We start from the raw sequence: 27210 nt of genomic DNA, 5'->3' as shown, positions 1-27210 counted from the left end.
AGTTGATTGAACTAGCTCAATTCAGCTGTTCTGAAACCAAAAACTCAAGGTGACGATACACAGGGCCACTTTTTGAGCAATGTTGCTGGGCAATCTTGCCGAGCGATTGTTGCTTGGGCACTTTCCCATTTAAAATGGACAATAAATTTATATCTGAATAATTTAGATCGGTCGTGGGCCCTGTGTCTCATCTGGTTGCCCGTTAACGGCAACATTGCCCTGCAACATTGCTCAAAAAGTTGCCCTGTGTATCATCACCTTCAGAGTTTCCCATCTCAGGGTAAGTAAACTCAGAGTTCAAGTTTTAACTCAGAGTTGGTTGAACCTCCTTATTATAAACAGGCCTCAGGTGTCATACCCTCCTAATGAAGTAAAAATAAATAAATAAATAAATAAAAGCTAAATCTTTTTCAGTCAAAAATGAATAAAGTGCACCAAAGTATCAAGATATCAATACAGGAACAACATGAGGTTGGCAAACACGCAAATCACTGTATTTCCTTTTTATTGTGTGTTTTACTTTAACATAGTCTATGACACTCGCGCACATGCATTTAACAATGAAATTGAATAGAATTGAACTATAAAACAAACTAGACATTCGATCATCAAAGGCTTTGGAAAGAGAACATTCCATGCATTCTTAAAGGCCAGAAAGTCCAAGACCTCTGCATGATCAACTCTTGATCCAATAAAACAAAGTCTCAGATATTTAAAGATTGCAAATCACTCATAACAGTCGATTGAACGGTGTTAACAGTTTGACAGATTAAATAGAAATTGAAAACAGCATCCTAAACCAAGCATTCAACATTTGGCAACCATGATAAAAAAAAAGTTTATACAAAAAAAAAAGTTTTAACACTACAGTTGCTTACTGTCAAAATAATGCACATATTGCACCATACAATTACGAAAAATAAGAAAATTTGTATATGAACAAAAAAAGATTTTTTGCCATTTTTTGTGTGTGTTTTGTGATCCCTGTGGCATCAACCAGGTCAAAAGGTTTAAATGAAAACATTTCCATTCAAACATTCAGATGGTATTTTACCATGTGTCCTCATATCATTATAGTTATTATCAAACCTCAAATATCATTTGTACATGAAATAATGATACACAATTTCTGTACACACATTAAAGCACCAAAAAAGAAGAAAACCCATTAGAATTGAATAAGCCTTGTAAGAAATAAGCAACTCTATTATGACAAAAAGGCTGATTAACAGCCTGAATCTCTCCGGCCTGTGTTTACAATATTTATGTGTATTATAAGACATATGAGAGTCTTCTCATATTATCTATAATATTACAATTTTCATGCTAAAATGTCACCATCACAATACATATATATATATATATATATATATATATATATATATATATATATATATATATATTTTATTTTTTTACAAATATCTAAAAACAAATTAAAATTCAACTATTTTAAAAAGAGTGATTAAATTCCCAGGATATAATTATTATATCATGGATAGTCTGTGGTCCTATAATACAAAAAAGAAAGAAAAGAAATACAGGCAGTAAAAAAAATAAAAAAAATAAAAAGACAAATATTGCAATAAATCCCTGAGGATTTTTTAGGGAAAAAGGCTAAATGTGTTATCCACATTTTCATGTTTCAAAATATGTTGCAGGTGTTCTGGCAGTATTTCGTATTTTCTTTATCCATTGTCCTTATTAAACATCTTCCTATTCCACAATCTGGTCGGTTTAGATCTCTAAAAAGTCTTCTCTCACGTACCCTTTCTGTAAAACACAAGCAGAAAACACCACAGGAGTGAGTGACGCTTTGAATCCAAACAGGCACATAGTTACCAGGTAGCAACTCTGGCTACCATCCCAGATTTCATTTTAGAAGAAAGAACATGTCTTGTTTTTGTTTTTTTCACCCGTGTCATTCTATGGTGTGTTTGGACATGTCACGAGGAAATCACCTGAAATCCCCATTTCAGGTGTGGCTGAACCTCTACCTTCCATATCAAACACAAGTGTATTTGTGTTTTTAGGAAAAAAAAGCAACTCCAATTTGACCGTTTAAATAAGCGGGGTGCCTTTGATTATTTAGTATGATAGGTGTTCGTTTGTGTGAATGTATGTGTGCATGTTGCTTTTTAAACAGTCTTCAGATTACTGGAAAATGTCTAGAGGGCAGGGCGGGAATGACAGCAACTGTGATGTACAACTGTACTAGTACGTAACGCGCTAAACGCAAACAGAAACGGACACATTCTGTGGGTGGGTCTTTATAAGCAGACTGAAACGGATAGAAATACTTAAAAGTTACAATTTTGTCAAGTAAATGTGAGTAGGGCTTACTTTGTAAGTCACTCCAGGCATTGTGAGTGGTTTCCAGGGTGCTGCTATGTGGTTTCTAGGGTGTTCTAAGTGGTCGGTAGGGTATTGCTGACTGGCCCACATTAAAAACGTTCACTGCCATGTCTATAATGTTCTACTCTCTATATATGGCTTGTGTCGCTCTTTCAATGTAAATCGATGGCATTTTTCCATCACTTTTCAAAAATTATAAGTTCGATCATTTAGACAAGTGTGGGTTTGTCAAACTGCATGATTCGAGTCATTCATGACTAAAGCATAAATGTTGTGGAAGCAGTTGTGCACCAAAGTTTAATACTTAGACTGTGTCCAAAATCACCCCATAAACCCTTTAAATGGGGCACTATTTGAGGGAACAGCCATTTGTAGTGGTGTCTGAAACCATAGTGGACGTTACTCAGTCAATCCCACAATGCACCACAATAACGAGTGTAAAACCGATGGACACTCAACGGCTAGAGAATACCCATAAAACACTGTGAGAGTCACGTGCTGAATTAATTCCCGCGTCTGACCAAAAGATTGCGTCCGCAGCTGAATCATCATCCATCCATCCTTTTTCCCAACTGCTGGTCCAATGTGGCTACAGCATAATATCATACAAGTATAAATACCTTTATAATTGGTTATTAAAATTTAATTTAATTACGATTTATTGATAATTTCCATGCCCGAGTTCAAGATAAATCTTTTTAGCACTACTGGAGCTGCCAATTTGCGAAGATCCAAATAATTTTTAAACAGCAAGTACGAACTATGCAAAACGGATACCCTTCAAGACTCAGTGTCCGAATAATGTAGGGAACAGTGAATGAGGGTATAGGGAGTGATTCCAGAAACAGCTTTAATGTTTTGCTTGAAAATATAGGAGAGGTATTGGACTTTATACTGACACCTACTGGTGTGGATGAATCATACAAAACCAACCCTTTTATAAATACAAATACCCATGTAGAAATGTTTTTTTCTGGCGTATTTGTCGTCCTGATTTAAGAGAGATTAAGAGTGCACCACCAAGTCTCTATGATAGTCTGGTCTGTAGATATGGCTCAAGTTGCTTTTTCAGTGTAAATAGATGGGATTTTCACACATTTTCAAAAATCGTAGACAAAGAGAATGATTTGTCACATGATTTGTGTGGGAACAATTATGCACTAAAGTTTAATATTTAGTGTTCTACTTGAAAATACAACAGTTATCTTGTACTTTATACTGACACCTACTGGTGTGGATGAATCAGTTCACAATACCATTGTAGAAATGAAATACTCAATAGATTGCAGAATTGTCCATCCCCCTTTTTCAGCAGTGTTGGTTCCTGAAGTTTTTTTTTCATTCATTTTAAAATGGTCATTGTTAAAGAGTTATAAGCCATGAACCAAACCAATTGGCTTGAGGTGAATCACAATACTACAAACTTTGATTTGAAGCAAAAAAATAAAAATAAAATCGGACAAAAAGACAAAGATACAAGACTGTATTTAACTGCTTTAGATAAGGAAAGAACTACAATCCCATGAAGCAAACAGCATAATCAAATTAAAAACGATGGAGAAAACAACTCATTTACAAAGGTTGGCTATACTGTATGTAAACAAACTATATATTTTAAGTTTATTGCAAAATACTTATGTATATATAAACATTTAAATATTTTGAGAGTGTAGAGAGATCGACTTAATTACATATTTGCAGTGCTTCGTGGGAGTGTTCGGAGATAAAGCGCTATTTATTTCGACTCTGATTGGTGTAATTTTATGTACAGCATAATGGATAATGTAGTTTTTCACCAGGAATTCCACTCTTAAACACGACTATTTTAAAAATAAGCTGAAATCCATAACAACATCGTAGCTCACAGTAGGTCTGTCTAGTAAAAGTTATTGCTCAACATCAATTTCCTTTTAGAGAAAATGTATGAATATGTATGAATCATGTGAGTGTACAATGTTTTTTAAAAAGAAAAACTCAACCCAAAAATATGATCATAACACTTACATTTTTGAAATCTTTGTGTAGTTTCTTGTACTGGAACATGTTGCTTAGCACTGTCGCTGCTGCTTTGGAAGCTTGCAGTTTGCCAGGACTGGGTGAAAATTTAAATTGCAACGTTAGTATGGAAGTAATATAATTTTGAGAAATTGTTGTATAGTCGGATGACTTTTAGTTTTACCTGCTGTCATAGTTGGTCTTGATGCCCACCAGTTTGGTCAGACCATCGAAGAAGGATATGTCCCGTGCCGCCACCATGCTGCTGGTCACCAGGTTGTTGAGGGCTCCACAGATGTTCACCACCACGTCATCTGACGGGGTCTTCTGGCGACCGTCGCAGGGTAGTTTGTCAAGCAAGGGATTTACCACCTTAGTAGCTAAAGTGAAAGAAATTGAGCAATGAGCTTCTATAATGCTACAGATGTGTGACTGACTGGCTAGAGAAGGAAGCCTCACCCATATCGTTCTTGTCCTTGGCATGACGAGAGAGGTTTCTGAGGAAGCCGGTGAGAGTACGGAGCTCTATATCTTTGTCGGTCTTTAAGAGATCCAGAATGACAGGCAACATCCTATACTGCTCTAACGCCACATGGCTCATGATGGATGCCCACTGAGATATAAAAAAGAAAAAGAGAAGTTTAATAGTTGAAATACATTTACTATAGACGGTTGCTAGACAGTTGCTTATGTGTTCTAAGTACTAGTTAGGATAAGATGTTGTGAATTTGTTGCTAGGCTGTTCTGGGTGGTTTCATGAGCGGTTGCTGTAGTCAGTGTTGGGAAAGTTCACTTTCTACATGAACTAGTTCAAAGTTCAGTTCACAAATTTTAAAATGAACTAGTTCAATTCACAGTTCATACTTAACAATTTTGAACTAGTTCATAGTTCTTTTTTTCCATATGTTGCTGCGAACTATTATTTTTAAAAATTATTGCCACAGCCCATATAGAACAACTACAATTATTTTAATCGGCGGGCAAAGTTTGTACAGAAATGTAAGATTTTTCCCATCCTCACCGACCTTGTCAAAAAAACTCGTTTAAATGATCATACAACGCCTCCTTGCTGCTTTGTCGCCTACATGCTGCTTTTTGTTTTGATGACGCATTCGGCTGTGCGAGACTGGTGGCTGGTGTTGCCAGATTGGGTGTTTTTCCGCTACATATCAAGGCCTGTTTACGGTGTGTTTTAGATGGGTTTTTGCCTGGAAGGCTCTATAGAAATCTGGCACCCTATTGAACGAAGTTAAACTGAGAGTGCTGCAGTTCACACCAGAATGAACGAGTTCACAGTAACATTCATCAGGCAGTAATACAGTACGTTCAGTTCACGTTAGCCCAAAATATGAACGAGTTCAGGCACAACACTGGCTGTAGTGTTGATAATCGAGCCAGTGCTGCGTCGTCACAGCGGTTTATCATTTCCCCGTGTTTTTAAGCCTTGCCAATTTAAACATTCAAGCACAAGACACCGCAAAAGTGTGCACACTTTTTTCCGAAGCACACACGTCTCAGACAGCGCATGAATACTAAATTGAGTTTGCATTCAAGTCTTCTTGCATTGAACGGACAAATTCACTCAAAAATCATGTCGACATGCCCGTCTTGACATGCTACATAGTCGGTTAAATCTTTAGTAAATTTAAACAGTTAAGAAAGACAATGGACGTGTATCAGTATATTCATACTTTGCACGTGACGTCACAAATACTGGCTGGCGGGCAAGAACGTCGTTCTCTAGCAACGAAACCCAGTAAATTAATCAAGGATCTTGCCAGGACGTCGCCAGTTTTAATATACAAAAGTTGGTGTTTTGAGGTGTGAACAACATGCCAGATAGTTGTTGTGCGATTGGATGCACTATTATTCAGCATAATCGGGTTAAGAACGTGCATGTACACGCGCTCATTCCCCGCAAGTGAAAGTAGAAACGGACTGAGTTTTCAGCATCTGTCGCTGCATTAACGCCGCATTCTTTTTTTTGCTGGCTTAATTTTTACTGGCTTAATATTTGTCTTGTGGACCTACATTAATGACAGTAAAAAATTAGAAGAATATTTCTTTTCAAACAAGTTTTTGAAGCTGCTTTTGATTTTCACAGATGGCAGAGTTGTGCTGTTTGTGAACTAAAGACTGTTTTTAGGCCTATATCATTTTAGGGATATTATTAATATTTAGTAATTGTATTGTTTTTAGTGTTATCAGTGTCATTAACATTTTGTTAATATGCTATGGAAACAAAATAGCCTCACTATATAATTGATTGTAGTATTGGAAATTTGCAAGGCTGCAATTCCCCTGGCTGGCCGCTGTTTGTCGCCATTTTGTCAGCGTTTGTTGCCCGCCAGGTATCCATGGTAGTCACGTGACTGCAAAGTGTGGTATGTATTAAAGTGAGAGCAGCCTAATATTCCTGCTGTCTGTATTTTTTTTGTTAAATCAAACAACAAAAGACAAAGACAAAGAAATCACTCACTGCTCTAGACTAAATAGCTTTTGTAACTTTAATAAGGATTGCCATTTAATTAATACACTGAAGATTATATGAAGTATACTTTTACATTTGATTACTTTATTTAATTTCTGAAAACTACTGTTAGATACCTAAATAACCTGAAAAGCAGTTTATTTTATTTGTATCTTTGCTCTATTGTATTTATTTGTGCTGTTGTTTGTAGTTTGATTATTTGTTCTTTATCTTTATTTGACAGTAGTCCTTTTTTTCCCTGAACATTGCACATACCGAACCGTACCGAAAACGGTGACCCTACAACTGTGATAAAAACTGAACCGTGAGTAAGTTGAACCGTTACACCCCTAGATGCCAGGTTAAGATGTTTTGGCTAGAAGCAAAGGCATTTCTAGCAAGTTTCTCACATATTCTGGGTAGCTGGAGCCAGCATAACTGATGATGAGAGGTAAATGTCTTACCCTCTTGTCTCCGGCAGTGATGTTCTGCAGAGCTCCGGCCGCGGCCTCTCGTGTGGTCGAGTTTATCTCACAGCGCTGAAGCACCTGATTGTACACATCCACTATATTAGGGTGCCAGAGCCACTCCATGTCTTTGGGAAGCCGCGAAACTTCTGTAAATGTTCTGAGGCCCTGACTTTGTTTCTGGAAGTAAAAATTAAATATGAGATTAAGCTGTAGTTTTTGAAATAGGAAACAGGAATTTGAAAGCAGCTTCTTCCTTACGTCTTTGGCCTTCTTGCTGTTAGGGGCGAAGCAGCCGATACCTTCTGCTTTTGAAGAGCCCTGACCTCGGCTTGGACCCTCCAAGCGCGCCAGAGCCGCGATGGGAATCTCACTGTACAGCTGAAAGGACAGATTCCTCAACACACACACCGCGTTCTCCACACCCTGAAAGAGGAACACACACATGAGTGGCCATGTAAACACACCATTTGCAAGCAGAGTCAACAACAAAGGCAGAAAGTAAAAGTGTGTGTTACACAATTACCTTCTCTTCCACTTTAGAGTCCATAAAGGATTTCTGAATATAGCCAACCAGAGCATCTATAAGGCCATTGGTCCCTCTCATCTGTTGTCTGGTCTTCTCGTTCACTGAGCTCATGTTCCTGTACAAGGAAGCAGAGGCATATTATATAAAAGTTTGTTTCAACAAAAATCAAAAAGAGGGAAAAAATAAAACAAATGATATATAACACATAATAAATTCTCACTCCATTCCCATGGCTATCTGCCACACCCTGCTTACTACATATATATATATATATATATATATTTAATTTTTTTTAAATACAATTATAGGTAGTCACCTCTCAACTAAAGTATATATCCCCCCCCCCCCCAAAAAAAAATTATATATACATAAATATATGTATATATATATATATATATATATATATATATATATATATATATATATATATAAATATATAATTATTTATTAATTTATTAATTTTCTAAAAATAACGGTCCAAAAAAATTAGCTTTATTTTCTGTAATTAAAAAATAAAAACGGTAAACCTTTATTTTAAGGTGACGTAGTTGTTAATTACTACAATTCCTTACTATAGTAGTAACAGTACATTATACATAATTACAAGTAACTAACCCTAAACCAAACCCTAACTTTATCTCTATAGTAAGTACATGTAGTTAATTAATATTACTTATTTGAGTAAGTACAATGTAACTGTCACCTTAAAATGTAGTGTAACCCAATCCTAAAAAAAAAGAAATTCTTTAAGTCTAAAAAAATAATAACAAAAACACTATTTTTACAATATAACCGTCCTAAAACTAGAATTCGTTTTCTATAATTTAATAAAAATAATAGTCTTAAATATAGGCTTAATTTTCTAAATATAACAGTTTTAAATATATATATATATATATATATATATATATATATATATATATATATATATATATATATATATATATATATATATATATATATATATATATATATATATATATATATATATATTATAACAATGTTCTAAAAATAACAGTCCTAAAAACAGGCTTAATTTACTATATTTTGGGTTGGGTTGTGGATTGAAACATGACTCTTAAGTGTTCTTGTTCTCAGGTTTCCTAGCAGTGATGTGCCTAGAGGGGTTTATAATTCACTGAAGTTTGATGAAGTTCCTATTGGAACAGGAAGTAGTAAAGGGGAACCTAAAAAAGAGTGTGTGTGTGTGTGTGTGTGTGTGTGTGTGTGTGTGTGTGTGTGTGTGTGTGTGTGTGTGTGTGTGTGTGTGTGTGTGTGTGTGTGTGTGTGTGTGTGTGTGTGTGTGTGTGTGTGTGTGTGTGTGTGTGTGTGTGTGTACCTGAGACAGCCAGTGGTGTTGTAGAAGATGTCAGACTCTGAGGGGGTCAGATCAATGATCTCCTTGTGCCCAGTGCCAGAGAGGGGAATCAGAATCTTCTCCGTCAATTCGGGAAGAGCTTCCCGTGCCAACCTTTCTTTCAGGTTCTCCTTAGAGGACAGATTCCACAGAATACCTACAGGGAATGAGAGCAGGAGGGAGACAGATAAAGAGGAAAAGAGCATGGGAAAATGCCATGGGAAATAGATAAGAATTTGATAAGGAAATAAACAAAAGAGAAAAAAGAGGGAAATAAATCAAAAATCACAAATTGAAATTGCATGTAAATGATTTACATCCTCCTTGACTTTCGTTTTGATATCATCCTCCTAACAGCCCCCATGTTTGGTAGTGGTGTTCTCATAGATACATGTTTATTGAGGTTCCTGCAGATCCAGACACGCACAGAGCCGTTAGCGCTGGCATAAACCTGACTCACCAACCTTAGCTACAGTCCGCTCATTCCACGGCACATGTCGAGACATCGCTGAGAGACCGGTCAACGCCATACATATACACATCTAGACTGACTTTGAAAAAAGCTGTTCGAAAGTGACTTCTGTGTGTGAGCTGCGCTTCATACATCGCTACACTATTAGACAATGGACCTTTTTTCCCTGCAAAATTTCTCAAATTAAACTTGTGAATCAGAAGGTTCACCCAAAAACGAAAATGCTGTCATCATTTACTCACCCTCATGTTGTTTCAAACCCGCAAGACATTCGTTCATCTTCGTAACACAAATTAAGGTCTTTTAGAGAATAATATTTGGAGATTAATGTTGGAGATTAATATAAAGAGGTTAATGTTTTTTGTGCAAACCAAGAACTTAATTTTCGGATGAACTATCCCTTTAACTCTCAGCTAATCTACATAAAGTATTTGGTCACACTTTAGATTATCTCTCTCAACTAACTATTTAATATGACTTTTGCCTCAATAAACTCCTAATTACGGCTTATTAATAGTTAGTAAGGTAATTAAGTTTAAGTATTGGGTAGGATTAGGAATGTAGAATATGGTCATGCAGAATAAGGCATTTATATGTGCGTTATAAGTACGAATACACAGCCAAAAACCTAGTAAAATGCATGCAAGCAACTATTGGATCCTAAACTAAAGTTATACAGAGTATTTTTTATGCTGGCCTGTTGTAAAAGAGGATGTGAAACAAAAGACTGATAAATTGAAATAAATCCATGTGCCCAACTTGAACCCATTGTGAAATCTGCATGACGAAATCTTTCGTCCTTAACCGAAATTCCTGATCGCTTGGATTAGTAATAGTCATCCTACTGAAATGACTGGATTTTGCCCACAAAACTTGCCGAATAACAGTAAATTTGACCGCACCTTTAGGCTTCTCGTGGGAAAAGTAAGCTTTGTTGTGCAGCCCAAGAATTCACTTTAAAAGGCACAGGTGAAAACGTTTGCGTCATAGGCTCTGTTTAAATCTTGGTATTAAGATGCGCTGTGGCGATCGGATCACAAGTGGACGACACTAAATACAGGTGTAAACGGGGGCTAAAACGTTTTGAGCTTGTCCACTTTCAACCTCTTCCAGAGGTCGAAAACACATTAGACCTGTTTGCTTTCGTAGTGTAAACATTCATGAGGTCGAATGCGTTCAAACAGCCACAAAAGACCGCCTACTCTCCGTCTACTGACCTAACCCGTAAACATTATAGGAAGCGCTAGCCAGACGGGGTCTCTGTGCGCATTCATATGTACCTTTTGCAAGCTTATTTTGTACATTAGATCAAAAGATCTGTAAAAACCCATACATTTACACACCCACATCCCTTCCCTTGAAGAAATCAGGACAGAAGTGGTTGAAAGTGGACAAAAGAAACGGATTTAAACACCAGGTGTAAACGGGTATGTGTCTCCCTCGTCTACTTGTGATCAAATCAACCAAAACGGACCAGGTCCGTTTAATACCAGGTGTAAACAAGGCCATAATAATGAAAAACACGTGTTCCAATGGCGTTTATAATGGAAGTTAATTGAACTAGAACAACATGAGTGAAACGCCCACCTGTGATGTTCTTGCGGAGTTCATCGTCGTCGTCTTTTAGGGCCAGTATGAGATTGGGGATCCCTTTGGCTTCAATAAGGGCCACTTTGTTCTCCATGCTCTCATAGATGAGGTTTCTGGTGGCGCCGGTCGCGTAGCGCTGAACGTCTTGGCTCTCACTGTTGAACAGCTCCACCAGGAGAGGAATGCCCTTCATCTGGTTCACCTGAAAGAAACACAGACGTTCTACTCAAATCTACTCAAAGACACATTTACAGATTTCAGTTGAATGTTTCTTCAGATGAAAAGCAACTGCATACCACTTTCTTTGCTTCCTTATCATGGTAACACTCATGTTGGATGTAGGCAGCTCCCAACACCTGAAGGTTATGATCGGACTCTTCAAGATAGCTGATGGCAGTAGGCATGTCCAAGTCGTTGAGTCTATACAAAAAAATGGAACATTAATTAAGCAAATTTGTCCTGTAAAGATGATGATATTGCTTAGCTGTATATGGTCATACAGTAGGTTTGCTTCAAGGACTTTTCAATTTTACCCAGCTAACAGGGAAGTTTCTCAGAACTGTAGCTAACGTTCTGGCAAGGTTCTCTTAAAGATATGAACCAATGTTTTTCCAGTAACGATAATAGAATATTTGTTCAAAGATATCTGGTCTTTGAATAAACATGATTTAAACATCGTTCATTGAGTGGTTTTTTTTTTTTCTGAAATGTTTTCGTTGGAATTTTTGTTACTTCTTGTTTCAGAATGTTCAGAACATTATAAAGTAACGTTCCCATTATGTTTGAAGAGTGATAAAATGGAATGTCCCCTTAATGTTCACATTAACAAAAAACAAGAAAAAAATAATACACTTAAAATATTTTTTTGTTCAGACACGTAATAAGAATGGTAGCAAAATGTTCTTAGAACATGTTTTTGTTAGCATGTGGATTTAGCAATTAGCTCTGGAGCTTATGTAGGAAATTTGGGTTTGAATCCGAGTTTCCAAACCATGTTCCTAATTCTTCTACCCATAATTTCCTCAACGCTCTTCTCAATGTTTCCAAATATTGTTAAAACAAAAACTAGTACTACTTCCATTTTAAGAGTCAGGATTATTTGAAAATAATTTTAGTTCCTCTACGTGTGTTAGTGTGTGCTTGGTGCATGTCGCTGGAGTGCTAGGAAGTGTGTGTGTTTTTTCCCAGGGTGTGTGAAGTATGAGGTGGCTGGACTGGTTTGGGTGTGCCTGCACAACAGACTCGCTCTTCACTTTTTACACACATATAAGCAGGGCTGGGCAACATCAAACACACACACACACACACACACACACACACACACACACACACACACACACACACATGGTGTTACAAGGACAGATAAGCTAATTGTGGGTGTACTCAGGCTGTTAAAGCAAAGTATGAATCATTTCTTGCTACAAAGGTCAGTGCTGCACTCACTGTGGGTAATCACTGTTAGCCATACTTGCACACCTAGCTAAGTATTTTAACGAGAATAGCTAACAGGCTAATTAGGAAACAGTAAAATGCAGTGTTTGTTGTAAAACATAGTGTGGATCGACTATAGCTATGGTATATAATTTAGGAAATTTTTGACCGACAGTAATAACGAAGCGTTTGGTTAGACATGTAATTTGTGGTTGGTCACATGTTATTTGTGAATTTTAAGCAATTAGGCCTACTTTAAGTGGTGTTTTACTCTAGTGGGCCTTTACGCTAATGGTGCTAGCATACTACTTTTGCTTACATCTTTAAAGTAATTTAAAAGACAATTTCCTCATATTTTGATACCAGAGACCCTTAGTTAATAGGCATTGCTATTAAATGAGCAGTATATCCAACATTTTATCTTATCTGGAGTGTGTGTGTGTGCATATATATATATATATGCTAACATGATTTTTATTTTAAATAATCCAGTAAATGAAATTCTTGAGTTTTTTTTAAATGACTTTTTCAAATTACTTTAATTAGATTATGTTCTCATTTTGATTTTGTAATCATTAACTTGATGGACACAAACCAAAAGATAAGATTGTTCATAATGAAGTCTGGTGTTAGCACACAAACTTTATGATTTTATTGTTTTGAGAGGTTTTTTTTTTCACTCAGTTGTTACAGAAGGCTTTATGTAACAACTGATTGAAAAAAAAAAACCTCAAAACTATAAAATCATTCAACATCATTCTACATTAAATTCGGCAAGCTTAGACGGTGCTTGGCAACTGTAAAAAAATTATCTCTGCTTTGCATTGTGCCTGACAACAACCCATTAAATTCTGAATAGAACCCAAATTCATCCTATCCGTTTTCTAAATACATGTTATTGATCTTATTGTGAATATATGTTTCATTTTCTAAATACTGTAATTTTGAATAAAAATGTTGTAACACGATCTTCCTGTTATTCAACAGACTTCTTTCTGGTGACATAACCATTTTATCCGCTTAGCTCCAACACTTTCTTACAATTGACTGCAAGCTTGCATTCAGATCTGCCTCGTTTCAATCAACAACTGAAAGATTGAACCACGTCCCGGACTACTTTTTTTTTCTCTCAAGATAAACCATTTTACTCAGATGTACGTCAACACATTGAAGAGAAAATTTGTCGCTACTTGCTTCTATAAATTCTTCCTTGCCTTGACTTGTTTAGGATGTTTCGCTATTTCGCTAGTTTCGATATTTTCACACACCTAAGGTATGTGTTCTTACCCGCTTAGATTGCCCATGCTTCCTGTGAAATCCATGCCATCGAACACATCCTTGCCTCTCCCAACACTATGCATACTCCTTACGGAGCCGGCACGCGACAGCCTTCCCTGCTGGACCAGTGCCATGTTGCCCTGTGAGCCATTGAATCCTCCACTTCCGTACATGCCGGATGATGAGGAATTGGATGTGCGACTCATTTGCCGATTGTTGATTCGGCTGATGGTGCGGTGGGCGGGGCCTTTGTAGGACTGCCGGCTGACGTAGACCTCCTGGTCCATGCCTCCTCCACCGCTAGAGGCGAGCGTCCCGCTGAGGGTGCGTTTCATGACCGGTAGCGTCATGGAGCTGACCTGTTGGGGTCCGCTTTCAAATCTGTTCACTCTAGAGGTGGAATACATGGACTGTTGGCGTGGGAAGGTTTTGGCAGCAAACCCATTGCTCACGGGAGCCTGTTTTGTATAAGTGGCTTCACGTTCGGAAACTACGCTGTCGTCGCTGTCATCCTGTGCTGCCCAAGAAGAAGTAAGATGGCGTGGTACAGATGCAACACGCATGGAATGCATCGACATCGTCTCCGGGTCGCCCCCCATTCGGCTGAAGGAACGAGTCATTGAGCCGACCTGCTGCAGTTGAACTGGGCCACCGCCAGTTTGGAAACCGCCAGATGGGAATCCGCCAGATTGGAATCCGCCAGATTGGAATCCGCCAGATTGGAATCCGCCAGATTGGTAACCGCCGCCCACAACCTCTTCCTTGTAATATGCCCCGTCTCCGCCACCTCCTCCTCCTGCTGTGTAACTCATTTTGGTTCTTGGGGCAAAATCAATGGCAGAGCGGGATGAGAAACCACCACTAGAGTACTGGGATGGACGCTGGGCCTAGTAGAAACAAGAAAATGTTGAATATTGAATTACTATAACGATATCAACTATAGCTATCGACTGATTAAAATGTTATTGAATTACATATGTTGATTAATTAATCAATACAAATTATATTAAAGGGTTGGTTCACCCAAAAATTAACTACCACTTTCAATTCCCAGAAAGGTAGTAAAGATATCAATAAAAAATTCCATGTGACAAAAGGGGTTTAACCTAAATTTTATGAGCTCTTAAAGCATAGTCCTTAACGTCTATTGCGGTCTCAAAATTCTGGCCAGTTGATAATATGTAGAATATCAAAATCAGCTGCAGTTGGTAGATCCTTTTCCTATTAAGCACTTTGGAAGTCTTCTTAGCATTGTTCGAGAAACAGACACACTCTGTCAGTTTAAATCTAGACTAAAAACACATCTCTTTGACCTGGCATACACATAGAACATTATACTATTACTCAAATCATGTAAAATGATTATTAGGCTGGATAAATTAGGTCTGGGACTGGGAACACTTCCCATAACACCTAATGTACTCATTACATCATAAGAAGAATGGCATCTACGCTAATATTAGTCTTTCGGTTTATCCTGAGGTTTACCGTAGTTAGCCGTATCCGGGCCGTATTCGGATCAGATGGTGGACCTGTGCCTAAACAAGACACTTAGCACTTATGGCGACCGTGTCAACTAGACTATCCCCTGCGAAGGCCTCATCGACATGACAAAAGTTATTTACTCTGTAGAGATAAAACATTATCAAAATGTTTCCCGTTCACACGGATCCGCATAAACGACTAAAAACGCTGTATTATGCAGGCCAGACAAGTAATTGGCAATGTCATTTTGTAAAGAAAGACTACGCGCCCACGCATGCCTTTAGACTAAACACATTATACCCATGTGCATGCCGTCACCGCATTCACGTTTGTGGAGTTTAAACAGGGATGATAAAGGTATCGCTTTCAAATCTCGTTTTCAAAAACGTGAACTTACTTAAACTGGACAATGACTTTCTTCTAGAGCTGCTGTAAAGCCAAAACAATCTTTGTTGCATTCATTTCCTATTATCACTGTAAAGCTGCTTTGAAGCGATCTTGATTGTAAAAAACGCTATATAAACTAAGGTGACGTGACTTGAAATTGGTAGATGTGTAACCTGTCAATGGAGGAATGTCTTGTTTGAATAGCAGCAAGAGTGTTTTACAAAACAACATGATAGTTTTTAAAGACACCTAATATAAAGTGTGACTGTGACCCATAGGCCTAAATTTAATGCATTTTTAATTAAATAAATTGACAGCCCAAATTTAAACATAGTATTACTCAATAAGAAAATAACTGAAAGTGACGCTTAGAGATTTGTAAGCTGGTGACTTTTCATATGAGGTTGTTGAGTAGAGCTGGCCTGTGAGATATCACACCTAACTAACACAATCTCCATTACTCATTTTCACTATTTGGACAAGATGCACGTCCATGCAGTCACACAAAAAATATTTCTTTAACTTAGCTCGATGTGTGTTATGTCTTTCAAACAAGCAGACAACAATAAAATATTTACATTTATAAGTGGGAGGAATCTTACCATCATTGGTTTGCTGGAGGAATAGGATTTGGAGCTGAAATTTGGGGTGAAGTTTTGGCTCATTGTTGAAAATTTTGTCATGGTTGAATAATCCCCAGACTCTAAGAGAAGAAAAATACAGAGAATTAATAGAAATGTTCATCGCAATGGGGATTTTTTGACGGTGACAAACATAATGGACTAGTTATCCTCCCAGTGAACTTTCACAATGTGTTATCAGATTCTACAAGTTTCTGAACACAAGCGTCACACATAGCAGCTCAGCTATAGTGTATTTTAATCAAGAAAATAAAACTCATGATCTTAACTTACCATTAAATTACCCAGTTGGTGTAGACTGAAGCTATTACAACCAGCTAAAATTAAACCACAGATCCTCATTCTAAAAAAGATTGCATTCTTGCACTTCTCTAAATGGTTTGACACTTATTTTCCTTTAGTTAAAAAAAAAACATTTTCTCCAAAACAATATGACCAATTAACATTGACAAAGAGAATCCGCTAGATTCAAATAATGAAAAGCTTTTGTTTCATAAAATTATTAACCATTCACACAACAAAGCTATTGTAAGCATTGAGTATTGTAAATATGCACACTTTAATAAAACAATTAAACAAATAACTTTGTTGTTTTGTTTCACTTTAACCATGTTTATGATGCATTTGTACGCAAGTTTGTACACAAACATGCATTTTTTTCTTTGATGGAACTTAAATGCGTCTTGATTCACTTTAGTCATGTTTACGATAGCTTTGTATGAAAGTGTTTTTATGTAAACATGCATGTTGTTCTTTCATTGAACAGTTAAACAAACACATTGGTTGTTTTGTTTAAATTAAGTAATGTTTACGACAGCTTTTTGCACGCAAGTTTGTATGTAAACATGCATGTCTGCTCCAAGTAATTAAACAACTTTGTTTTGTTTCATGTTTTTGATAGCAATGTGCATAAGTGTGTACGTCTACTTTGAAAACTTGCACAATACTTCTTTGATAGTTTGTTTGTTTGCTTCCTTGTTGTCAGGTTTATGACACCATTGTATGTACGTTTGCATGTCTTGTTTGAATGGATAGCATAACAGTCTGTGTATATTGTTAGCAGTGGGAAATAAGTTACAGACGTTCAAATGTAAAGCCGAAGATTCACGCCCCGTAAAGACATCAAGTCTGTAACTTTACAGCTGAGTCAGTGTGCTCAGCATATGCCCTTGATGACACTGCAAGTACAATGTGAGGCGAACATGTAGAGTTGCAAAATACCACAGTGCAAGTTTACAACAAACATTTTTTGTTCTGGCTCAGCAACAGATGGGGTTGCATATGGGCATGCACGTACACGAGTTTGAGAACGCGAATTTGGGAGTGGTATAAGCGCTTGATGATTGAATAAGTGTAGAGTGAGTTGTAGACAACAGCAGCAGAATAGACAGAACCGGTCTGATGAATGGGACACTCCCGATGTCCCTACCCAAAAAACACACACCCTTTTCCCGGCCTCGCCCTGCCCTAGTGCATCGCATAGCTGAATTAAACACAAATAACTATACTAAGTTCTGTACACCAGAAGTCACATTTTAATGTTCAAAATGCATTGTTTTAAAACAATCCACTTGACCTACATCTATAAAACAAATTTGTTTCTCTCAAACTCGTAGCATATGCTTGGTATTCGCCATTGTCAGATCTAGTTCTGACATTCTCAAGACGTCCTCCAGGAAGCCTTGGGCCAGTAACAGGAATATGCAAGGCTGTTCGAACTTGTCAAAATGCAGGTACCTCATAAACCAGGGGTCCGCTGGTTAATGTATCCTCTGAGCACCAGAGCTTAAACCCTGAACATAGCAGCGGCAGACCTTCATAAATTCAGGAATTCAACCACTTTTTGTCCTAACCACTTAAATCAACCACAAATTCTTATGCGTTTGAGTGAATTCAATGGATGGTATACACACAACTGTGTAATGAAGTTTGGGTGTATTTACAATCATATAGTTTCACTAAGTTTGTAGACTGAAACAAAGAGTTCGGCTTTCTACATTGAGAAAGCAAAACCCTCAGGTTAAATTCTTTGGCTTTTCCGTCATGCCAATTGATATTCACGGTATTATGATTGACGGCACCAAATAACCTCCCTTTTGTGCGATGCTAAGCACTTTTTTGTTTAGCGTGGGTTGGGATTTTTCAAAGGAGAGCTTTGAAACTTTCACTCTCACTTCAGTCGTGTAACAGGAACTGAGATTACACTTGAACCTTGCTCAACTCGCCCCTGTAAATTATTCACACCAGACCAGAAGTATTGTATTTCGGTTTGCTCTGCAAGTGCCAGTTCTTTGTCCTTTTTGTAAAAACCTTTGCTTATATCCATTCTAATTGATGCAGAAAAAAAAAATCATGAATTGAAAACTCTCCCACCCTATTTTATCCCCTTCATTTTAATCGCCATGTTCAAGAACAATGGTGAAAACTAAATCTACCACGCCTGATGTGAACGAACCACCATTTATGACACTGCTTTTTATCATCATCTGAAACATGGTATCCAACATTCACCTTAGTTTAGCTTAAAGGTACATTCAACTTAGTCATGACATACATTATGTACAAATGCCACGTGATGTTTTGTCTTAGTGTATTATATCCAAATAACAGAAATCATGTGACCACAGTTTTGCAACAGGCAGTTTTGTCTCATAAATAATTAATGTTCTGCATACACAGTAAAAATAAGTTGCTGCCTTAAATTTTTAAGCACAATCAACTTGGATGTTTAAGTCATTTCAAATTAAATTACACTAAAATGACTTTGACTCTGACTGAGTTGAATCTTTAAAAGTTGAATCGTAAAATGGTTATGAATTGCTTTACAAGCAAAGTAAAGACATGTGCTGTCATAACTTATTGATCATATTGATAGATAGATCAGCCTGTTCCTGTGAATAATAATGCATTTGCTTTTGAAATCAAATAAAAAAAACTTTTACCACAAATTACTAAAGATGAAATTCAACTCCAGATCATTGTTAAATGAAACCCCATACTGTATAAAAGCACAGCACAAAGTCAGATGATGAGCAGATTAATAATTCAAAGGCTGTTGTGTTATTGTAGCTGTATTACAATGAGATCAAAGCGCGCGGGGACACACCTGAGGCTGCGTATTGTGACGAGGATCCGTTCTGGCGCGGGAGCGTGGACTTCTCCCTCAGTCTCATGGTCACCTGCTGGTGCACGCGCTTAAATCTCGCCTCATCCTTTGCTTGAGACCCGCCGTGCGCGAGCTCGTTTTCGGACGGGACCGCGTAAGTACTGACGTTCGAATTGGGCTGCAACGCCGACAGAAAGACGTTCTCCGTGGTCATGCTCACACTCATTGCGAAGCGACGATGGTGCCGAGCTGAAAAGTTACAGTCCCACCAGAGAGAGTGGAAAAAGATAGATCCCCGCAATAAAGTATAGTCTCCGATTAGCCAGCTTGTGTTTCTCTGCGCTGATGCTGGAACTGTGAGGCGACACACTACTGACGTTTGTTCTGAACTCTGAGGCTTTTTCGCAGATGGGAGTTAAAGTGGGCGGGGCTTAGGTGAGTCATCGGTTACCTGAGCCAGGTATACTCATGAACGAACAAAATGTAGGCCTACTAGTTGCTATCAACACAATATAGAGAAAAAATTGCCCCAAAATTCAGAAATCTTCTGAATATATCACTGAACATTTATTTAAACATTGTAAATTTCTTACTTATGCTAATTTTTCATCTCTATTTTTAATGTTTATTTTTAATTATAAAAATCTGATATTATTTTAATCTCCAATAGGCTGTTATTTAACAGTTGATATGGTTATTTAATGCTTCGCTAACTAGCAGAAGACACTAGCAGGGTTTAAATCCCAGTTTTGCAGGTGGGGAATGTTGTAACACTGCCACAATACCCCTATTAGAACTATGCTATTCTACTCAATACTTTTGAATAGAAAGTAAATCTGATAGATTTACACAAACTGAGAAAAAGCGTTAGGTTGTGCCCTAATATAGGCTATATATATATATATATATATATATATAGGAGCATAACATGGACTGTACACCACATACTACAATGTATCAGTGTAAAAAAAATATATGATCAATAAGTTATGACAACATATGTTTTTACATTACAAAACTTTTTAAAGTCAGTTTAATGTAATTTAAGTTGAAATGGCTTAAACATCCAAGTACACTTAAGGCAGCAACTTGGTGTAAATGATTATGTTAATAGTGGGCTATATCAATAGGCCTAATTCTTTTCAATTACAGTAAGGAGAATTAGGTTTTTTTTATCATTACAGTATTAAGAAATAAATTATACAAATATGTTTGAATCATGAAAATAATAATAACTATTTTTAGGTTACCTTACAAACATTATTTACATTATAAATTTGAAAAATAGCATGAAAGTAAATAACATGACACGTTTTTTCGCGGATAAAGCATACTTTCATTACAGTTAATACTTAATAGCCTACATTTTAAATTATTTCTTCTAGCATCTTGTCGTCACTGCAACGATAGTTCGAAGAGAACGCGCTCTGACATGCAGGTGACGTATGTCCCCGTTTGAACCAGACTGTTTGAACAGGTTGTTGTTGTTGTATCGTCGCCTAGCAACAAGAGAAGCCGGAAAACGCGGGAGGTCATGCTGTCATGCTTCGATTACGATCATTTTACTTCATCTAAAACGTAACGAGCCTTTTTGCTTTCTATGAAACTCATTGCTCAAGCACTAATATAAACTATTAGATGATAAATTACGATAGGCTACTTTCCAACTAATTTTACCAATGGCATATACTCGATTTAGCTTTAGATTTGAAATAAGATTTAGATTTAACAAAGAAGCTCAATATTATTATTTGCAGTTCTGTTTCATTTAACACAAAAAATAATTTCAAACCTTGAATTATATTTATACTTGGCTTATTTCTTAATGCAGATGGTCATTACAGGAAATTTCATTGAAAATGTCATCATTTGTAAAACAATACGCTTAGTTTGTAACTTTCCTCACAAAGTTATGAAGCCCATCAGTCACTGAGTCACTGTCTGTGATACTAGATTTCTGTTCAGACAGCATTTCCATGCTTGTTCACAAAACTGAATCATGCTATTTCATAGGACAATATATTGAAAACTGAAAACAAATAGAAAGTGTCTGCTTCTATCTTGTACTCACCAATCTTTGTTCTCACCAATCAGCAGGATTTAGTGAATAGTTCCAGTGCTGAGAAAATGTTGTTGGGCTGTATATTTATTGATCGTTCTCACAGTTCGCTTGATAAAATCTGATAGATGTCACAGAGAGACAAGAAGATATAGAATCGGCAGTGACAACGCCCTTATCACGATTAAAACAGCACATGTGTGTGTATAAATGATCACTATTGTGGTTACCAATCCCTTGAATTAAAGGAGGTGTGTGTGATTAGGTGACAGACAGTTGTAGTGGAGAGAAACAGACAAAATGGGTGAGTCTGCAGATGTAGGTGTGATGCAGACGTCAGGCAAGGTGTGAGCAGGGTAAAACAACCTAAAAAATATCGTTTCACAGAAATAAATAATAAAAATAAAACTGGCAGTTGTGGATGCCAGAATAATTCTGTAAAACTGTAATAAAAACGTTGTTTGGCTTAACTTAAAAAAAGTAAGTTGTTGCCTTCAAATTTTGAGTTCATTGAAAGGAGATTGGTTAGATCATCAGAATCTCACAATATTATGTTATCCAAACCACATTATCTAAGTTGATTTGACGAAAGAAAAAAAGTTGTGATAAATAATGAAAATATTTTTTTTTTACTGTGTGGTGGTAAAGAGAAAACCACATGATGAATCAAAGTTAATCACAAGTAGATTTTTTCCACAAACTGATGTAAATACTATGTACAAATGGTGCACACACAAATACTGGGTTGTTTCAACTCATGTGTCAAATATGGACAAACCCAACCGTTGGTTTAGCGGTTTTCACTACATTATTGCTATTTCTTACATCTAAAACGGTACATTTAACAGTACCTCTGTAAAATTACATGAAATGTAAGGTCTATTTAAATTTTCAGCCATATATAACTTACTATTATCCAATTAACAGGTTTTTACAGTCATATTTGTATAGTCCTTTACAGTCAAAATTACAATCATTTTTTTACAGTGCAGGTTAGGCAATGACCAGCAAGATAAACTTATACTAAGCACCAATTTTAAACCTGGCTGACCTTTAAATACCTCAAAATCTGTATTATGTAGTGTGACAAAGCAAACATACATAGAAATCCTTTGTAATATTATAAATGTCTTGACTGTCACTTTTGTTCCATTTAATGCTAAATAAATTTAAAAAACATTCTAATGAGCCCAAAATTTTGACTGGTATAGTAACCAACCAATATAGCAATACCGGTATATTATTCAACTAATTTTCAGTCTGTGAATCACTACTGGCATTTGTTAGTTCGCACATAGAGTGAAATATTTTAATTAAAGTCTTCCAATGCTCATGCCATTATTTAATCATTCTTATAAGTCAATCAGTGTTCATTGAGGTGGCATCCACTGATGATGACAGTGTACAGTAAGTACGGAACTTCTGTGAGTCACTTTGAGAAGTAAAGGTGAATATTTTATAGAGATTTCCTCAGGCCAGGGCAGGTGTCAAAAGTGTCATCCAGCCAAAGACAGAATCACTTGCCCTTCCCTATGAGAAAGCTTTTCTTTTTTTAAAACTTTTGTGCCACCTTAATCCACCTTAGACGTGGAGTCGGACGACTCTCAAATATGAATATGTCCTGTGAAACGTGTACTGTAGATCAATTATGCTAATATAAACTACTGTCACGAAGCGTAAAGACATTATTTGAAATGTATAAACTACTGGTTTAACAAATTGATCATTTGCCATGTGATTCAAATCTAAAATTAAATAGAAGTAACATACCTAATGGTAAAGGTTTCTTTGTAATTTTTAAAACCTTTTCTTCCTTTCTGAGTAAAGGAACTATTATTTTGTTTTGTTGTGTGTGTTTTTTGTTTAATTCTTGCTTTGCTTTGTGTTGTGTTTTGAGTTTTTTTGTTTTCTTTTGCTTTGCTTTGCTTTTATTTTTGTTTTATTGAGTTTTTAAAGGGTTAGTTCGCCCATTTAAGACATGAAGTTGTATGCAATCCTTACCAGCACTATAGTGTATACACACTGACCCACTCTGTAGTCACCCCCCTGGTCCGAGTTCTGACCGCTGGAAGTTTTTGAATGAAGTAATCCCGGCTACTTTCCGGGGCCACAAAACTGTGCGTTTTTACGTGAAAAAAAGATTTGCGTTTCAAAGCTTGATTAATTTAACACAAAAAAAACACGCCGGGCAAAATTCATACCTCAGTTTTAATGCGGCACTATTTTCCTTCCGTTTCTATCAATCCGCGCTGCTGTCAATGTCAACAGTGCGCACGTGACGTGTTTTGTTCTTTGTGTGTTTTTTTGCTTTGAGTTTTTGTTTCATTTGCTTTGTTCAGTGTTGTATTGTGTCGTTTCATTTTTGTTTGTTTTTTGTTTTGATTTGATTTGCTTGTGTGTCTGAGTTTTTTGTGTTTTGAGTTTTTGTTTTGTTTCGCTTTGCTTTTTGCTTTGTTGTTGTGTGTTTAGTTTTTTGTATTATCGTTGCTTTGCTTTGTTGTGGGTTTTGTTTTGAGTATTTTGTTTGTTTTGTTTCTCTGTGCTTTCATTTTATTTTATTTTGCTTTGTTATATATGGTTGTTTTTTGTGTTCTGATTTTTTTTGTTTGCTTTGCTTTGTTTAGTTGTGTTGTGTTTTTTATTGTTTTGCTTTTTGTTGTGTTTTATTTTTTTGTTTGTTTTGTTTTGCTTTTGTTTTGTTTGGTTGTGTTTGAAGTTTTTTGTTTGCTTTGCTTTTACTTGTGTCTAGAATTATGTGCTGTGTTTTGTTTTTTGTGTTCTGAGTTTCATTAATTCAATGTTCATTATTTTGGGGGCCTATGACACTGCAATGAATAGTTTCTTCAGTATAACCACAGAATTCCATTGGCATGTGATTATTGTGGTTGCAAAAATCGAAACATTAGATGCTAGATGTTTTTGCATTTTAAAGAGAAAACTCTTTTAAAGTTGTTTAAGTTCAAGAAATCATGGACAACACAAACAAGCTCAAACAATGAATAATAAATAAATCACAATAAAAGCAGATGGTCTATTTGTAGAATTAGGATTCACATGTGCACTGCATTTGCAATTATGATGTATTGATTGAAACGTTTGACAAAGAGTTGTCAGTTTTGCTGTGGAGACTATATTGTATTTGTTTTTACCAAAGACATTGAGCACAGATGATATCTTCTGTCTAGAAGACCAAACACAGAACTACTAGGCCAGAGATCTAGACAGAGATTACCATTTTATGAACTTCACTCAAAAAATTAACTTTAGCCTCTTGTTCAATTTAATTAATTAAAATAAGCAAGAGTAACACAATTGTTTAATATTTTGTCACAACTTAATTTAATTGTTCAACCAACCTAATATAGTTAAAACTGAAGTTTACTTAATTAATTTGTGAGAAAACTACATGAATCATTTTTGTTTACAACTAACTGTGTAAGTGTTATTTTATGTGTTTTTCTGTAAATGGAAAGATGATGTTAGTTAATGGTAATGTTTAATATTCAGTAATGTTAGAAACTTAGAAGACTTTCTGTAATGTTTTTGAATTTTATGGCTACCATTATGCAGAAGAGTGGTGACTTTGGTGGTTTAGTTTAGGGCTCAGGGCGCACAGTGTACTCTATACATGAATTAAACCTCATTTGCAGACCTTATTAAGTAATATACATATTAGTCTGTAAAAACGTGGTTTTAATTAAACTGAACACTAGTAGCTCCTATCATTGGAAATAACTGTAGAATCAAACTAGCCAAAATTATAATGTTGGGGATTTTAGGCAGGGCAAAAATTAAATATAGTCAACCTGACAAAACTTTATCTAGCAGGAATGATTAAATTAAATTAAATTCATACAAAAAGATTACAACAAATAATTTCAAACAAATTAGATTTTGTTGGAACAATCTAATTCATTTTCATGGAAAAGCTTTCCTTAATTTAATTAAGTTCATTCAACAGCTTATTTTTTTGAGTGTTGAATGATGTGAACCGTGTATTAACAATGTGCCATAAAGACAAAAGCAGTAAAGCTACAGTAAACAGACACTTTGAACAGGCTTAGCGACATTTATATGGACTAATTACAAGTGAATATAGAACAAGAACAAGAAAAGTTAGAATGAATTCATCAATTTTGAAAAGTAGTTTAGAAAGTAATCATTTGGAAACTAAGATAAATATTGGCGAGCACAGTTCCGTCAACATTTTATAGTTCCCCATACAAAAACATAAAAAAAACATTATGTAGACAATTAAAACTTCCTAAAACTCAAAAAACATTTTTTTTCTCCAAAGAGATTTATTAGATCATATTAATTATCAACACACACCTAGCAAGGGGCGTTTCATTAGTGATTTAACCTGAAATTAATTCTCAATAACTGCATGTGTTTACTAAGTTTCACTGGGTGTGGTTCTGTTCAAATGCAAATAAAACGCAATGAAAAGACATCACGGTATCATTACATAATAATAATGCTGATGTTAAAAATGTTGAGGCAAAAATTGCCATATCTTTAAATGACAATATTTATCAATAAATAAATTACATAGATGTCATCAGGTTCCATCATTGTGACATGTCGTGGAAAATTATAAGCATATTAATCACAGTGATGAAATAGCATGATCTCAAAGCATGACATATTTTTGGTGAGGGCTTCGATAACATTTGAATGACTCATACTTAGTTATTGTCACTACAGTACGGCATTTGGCACAGTACAGTATAGCATTTCCAGCCAATGACATCCAGAGAACTGGAACAGGGAGTAGACGACGATTGAGACATCAAGTTCACAAAAGAGGTAGCACAGGGAGGGGTTTCCAGAATGGGAAGGGGCGGGGGGTGGGGGGGGGGGGGGGGGGGGGGGTTGAATGTGTGTGTGTGCGTGTGTTTTAAAAATAAAGGTTCCAAAGGGGGTTTTCACAGCGATGCAACCATTTTTTGTTCCCATAAGAACCTTCAGTAAACAGTTCTTAAAAGAAGAACAATTTAAAATTCTAATGGAATGGACACATTCCAAAGGTTCTTCATGAACCATATGCCAATAAAATACCTTTGTTTTCATGTGTAGGCTACAACATCATCCTCATTGGTCCTATTTAATCGAAGTGGATGGGGACCATGAAAAAAATCACACAAAAAAACTATATATTTTTTATGTCTCACTAAACAAATAACGTCATAGGCCTTTGAAAGCCTTCTAAACTGTGCTATATAAAGCTTAACATTTAATTTATCTATTTAGTTTGGCTGCATAGAGTAGGCTTTGATATTGATGCTGGATAATGCTTTTATGTAATATTTACTTTATTCCACAAACAATGGAGTTATGACCGACTGTAATTTAATCCACCTTAAGCTGACCACCCGCCCTGCTTTGCGTTGCAACGCACAGCATTTTCACCACTTGTCCCGCACGTCGCATATTGAGAAAATATCCCGCATTTTCATCAGTATGTTGGTTTTTAATTATCATATTAAGAAAACGTGCATGCGTTCTTTTGCCTTTTTAAGAAGGCATTTTATTTTTTATTTTTGCGCCATAGTTTTTCACCTATATTTAACTGCGCTTCGTCAGAAGTA

At 36.2% G+C, this 27210-nt stretch overlaps 1 protein-coding gene across 4 annotated transcripts; it reads right to left on the bottom strand.

Annotated features, from left to right (window-relative positions):
* Positions 1–488: 488 nt before the first annotated feature.
* pkp3a (plakophilin 3a) lies at positions 489–21821 on the bottom strand. Of its 4 annotated transcripts, none has more exons than XM_077211258.1 (13): positions 21632–21821; positions 16416–16516; positions 13951–14828; positions 11529–11652; positions 11230–11434; positions 9153–9327; positions 7811–7928; positions 7546–7710; positions 7282–7464; positions 4807–4960; positions 4532–4727; positions 4357–4444; positions 489–1770 (listed from the first exon to the last, which is right to left on the bottom strand). In XM_077211258.1, exons 2-13 carry the CDS (start codon positions 16494–16496, stop codon positions 1735–1737), a joined length of 2403 nt encoding a protein of 800 aa, XP_077067373.1. In that variant the 5' UTR covers positions 16497–16516; positions 21632–21821; the 3' UTR covers positions 489–1734. The 4 variants fall into 4 exon arrangements, with proteins under 4 accessions (XP_077067373.1, XP_077067371.1, XP_077067372.1 ...); XM_077211256.1 differs by lacking the exon at positions 21632–21821 and adding an exon at positions 19561–19929 and having other exon boundaries at positions 1403–1770; XM_077211257.1 differs by having other exon boundaries at positions 1680–1770; positions 7282–7710.
* Positions 21822–27210: the final 5389 nt, after the last annotated feature.

The sequence above is a fragment of the Siphateles boraxobius genome, unplaced genomic scaffold, assembly GCF_051911475.1.
Source record: "Siphateles boraxobius isolate OS27281-9 unplaced genomic scaffold, OSU_SipBor_1 65, whole genome shotgun sequence".
Classification (NCBI taxonomy): Eukaryota; Metazoa; Chordata; class Actinopteri; order Cypriniformes; family Leuciscidae; genus Siphateles; species Siphateles boraxobius.
The sequence above is the reverse complement of the archived record's forward strand: the minus strand, read 5'-3'. Positions and strand labels throughout refer to the sequence as shown.

What these genes read in the sequence shown, in the direction of transcription:
- pkp3a (XM_077211255.1), bottom strand. Translation starts at nt 19,786, where the DNA reads ATGAGTGTGAGCATGACCACGGAGAACGTCTTTCTGTCGGCGTTGCAG. An exon ending in AGCATGGGCAATCTAAGCGG is followed by an intron (nt 11,653 to 13,950) that starts GTAAGAACACAT and finishes TTTTTTGTATAG; the next exon opens with ACTCAACGACTTGGACATGC. An exon ending in ACTCCGCAAGAACATCACAG is followed by an intron (nt 9,328 to 11,229) that starts GTGGGCGTTTCA and finishes CATTCCCTGTAG; the next exon opens with GTATTCTGTGGAATCTGTCC.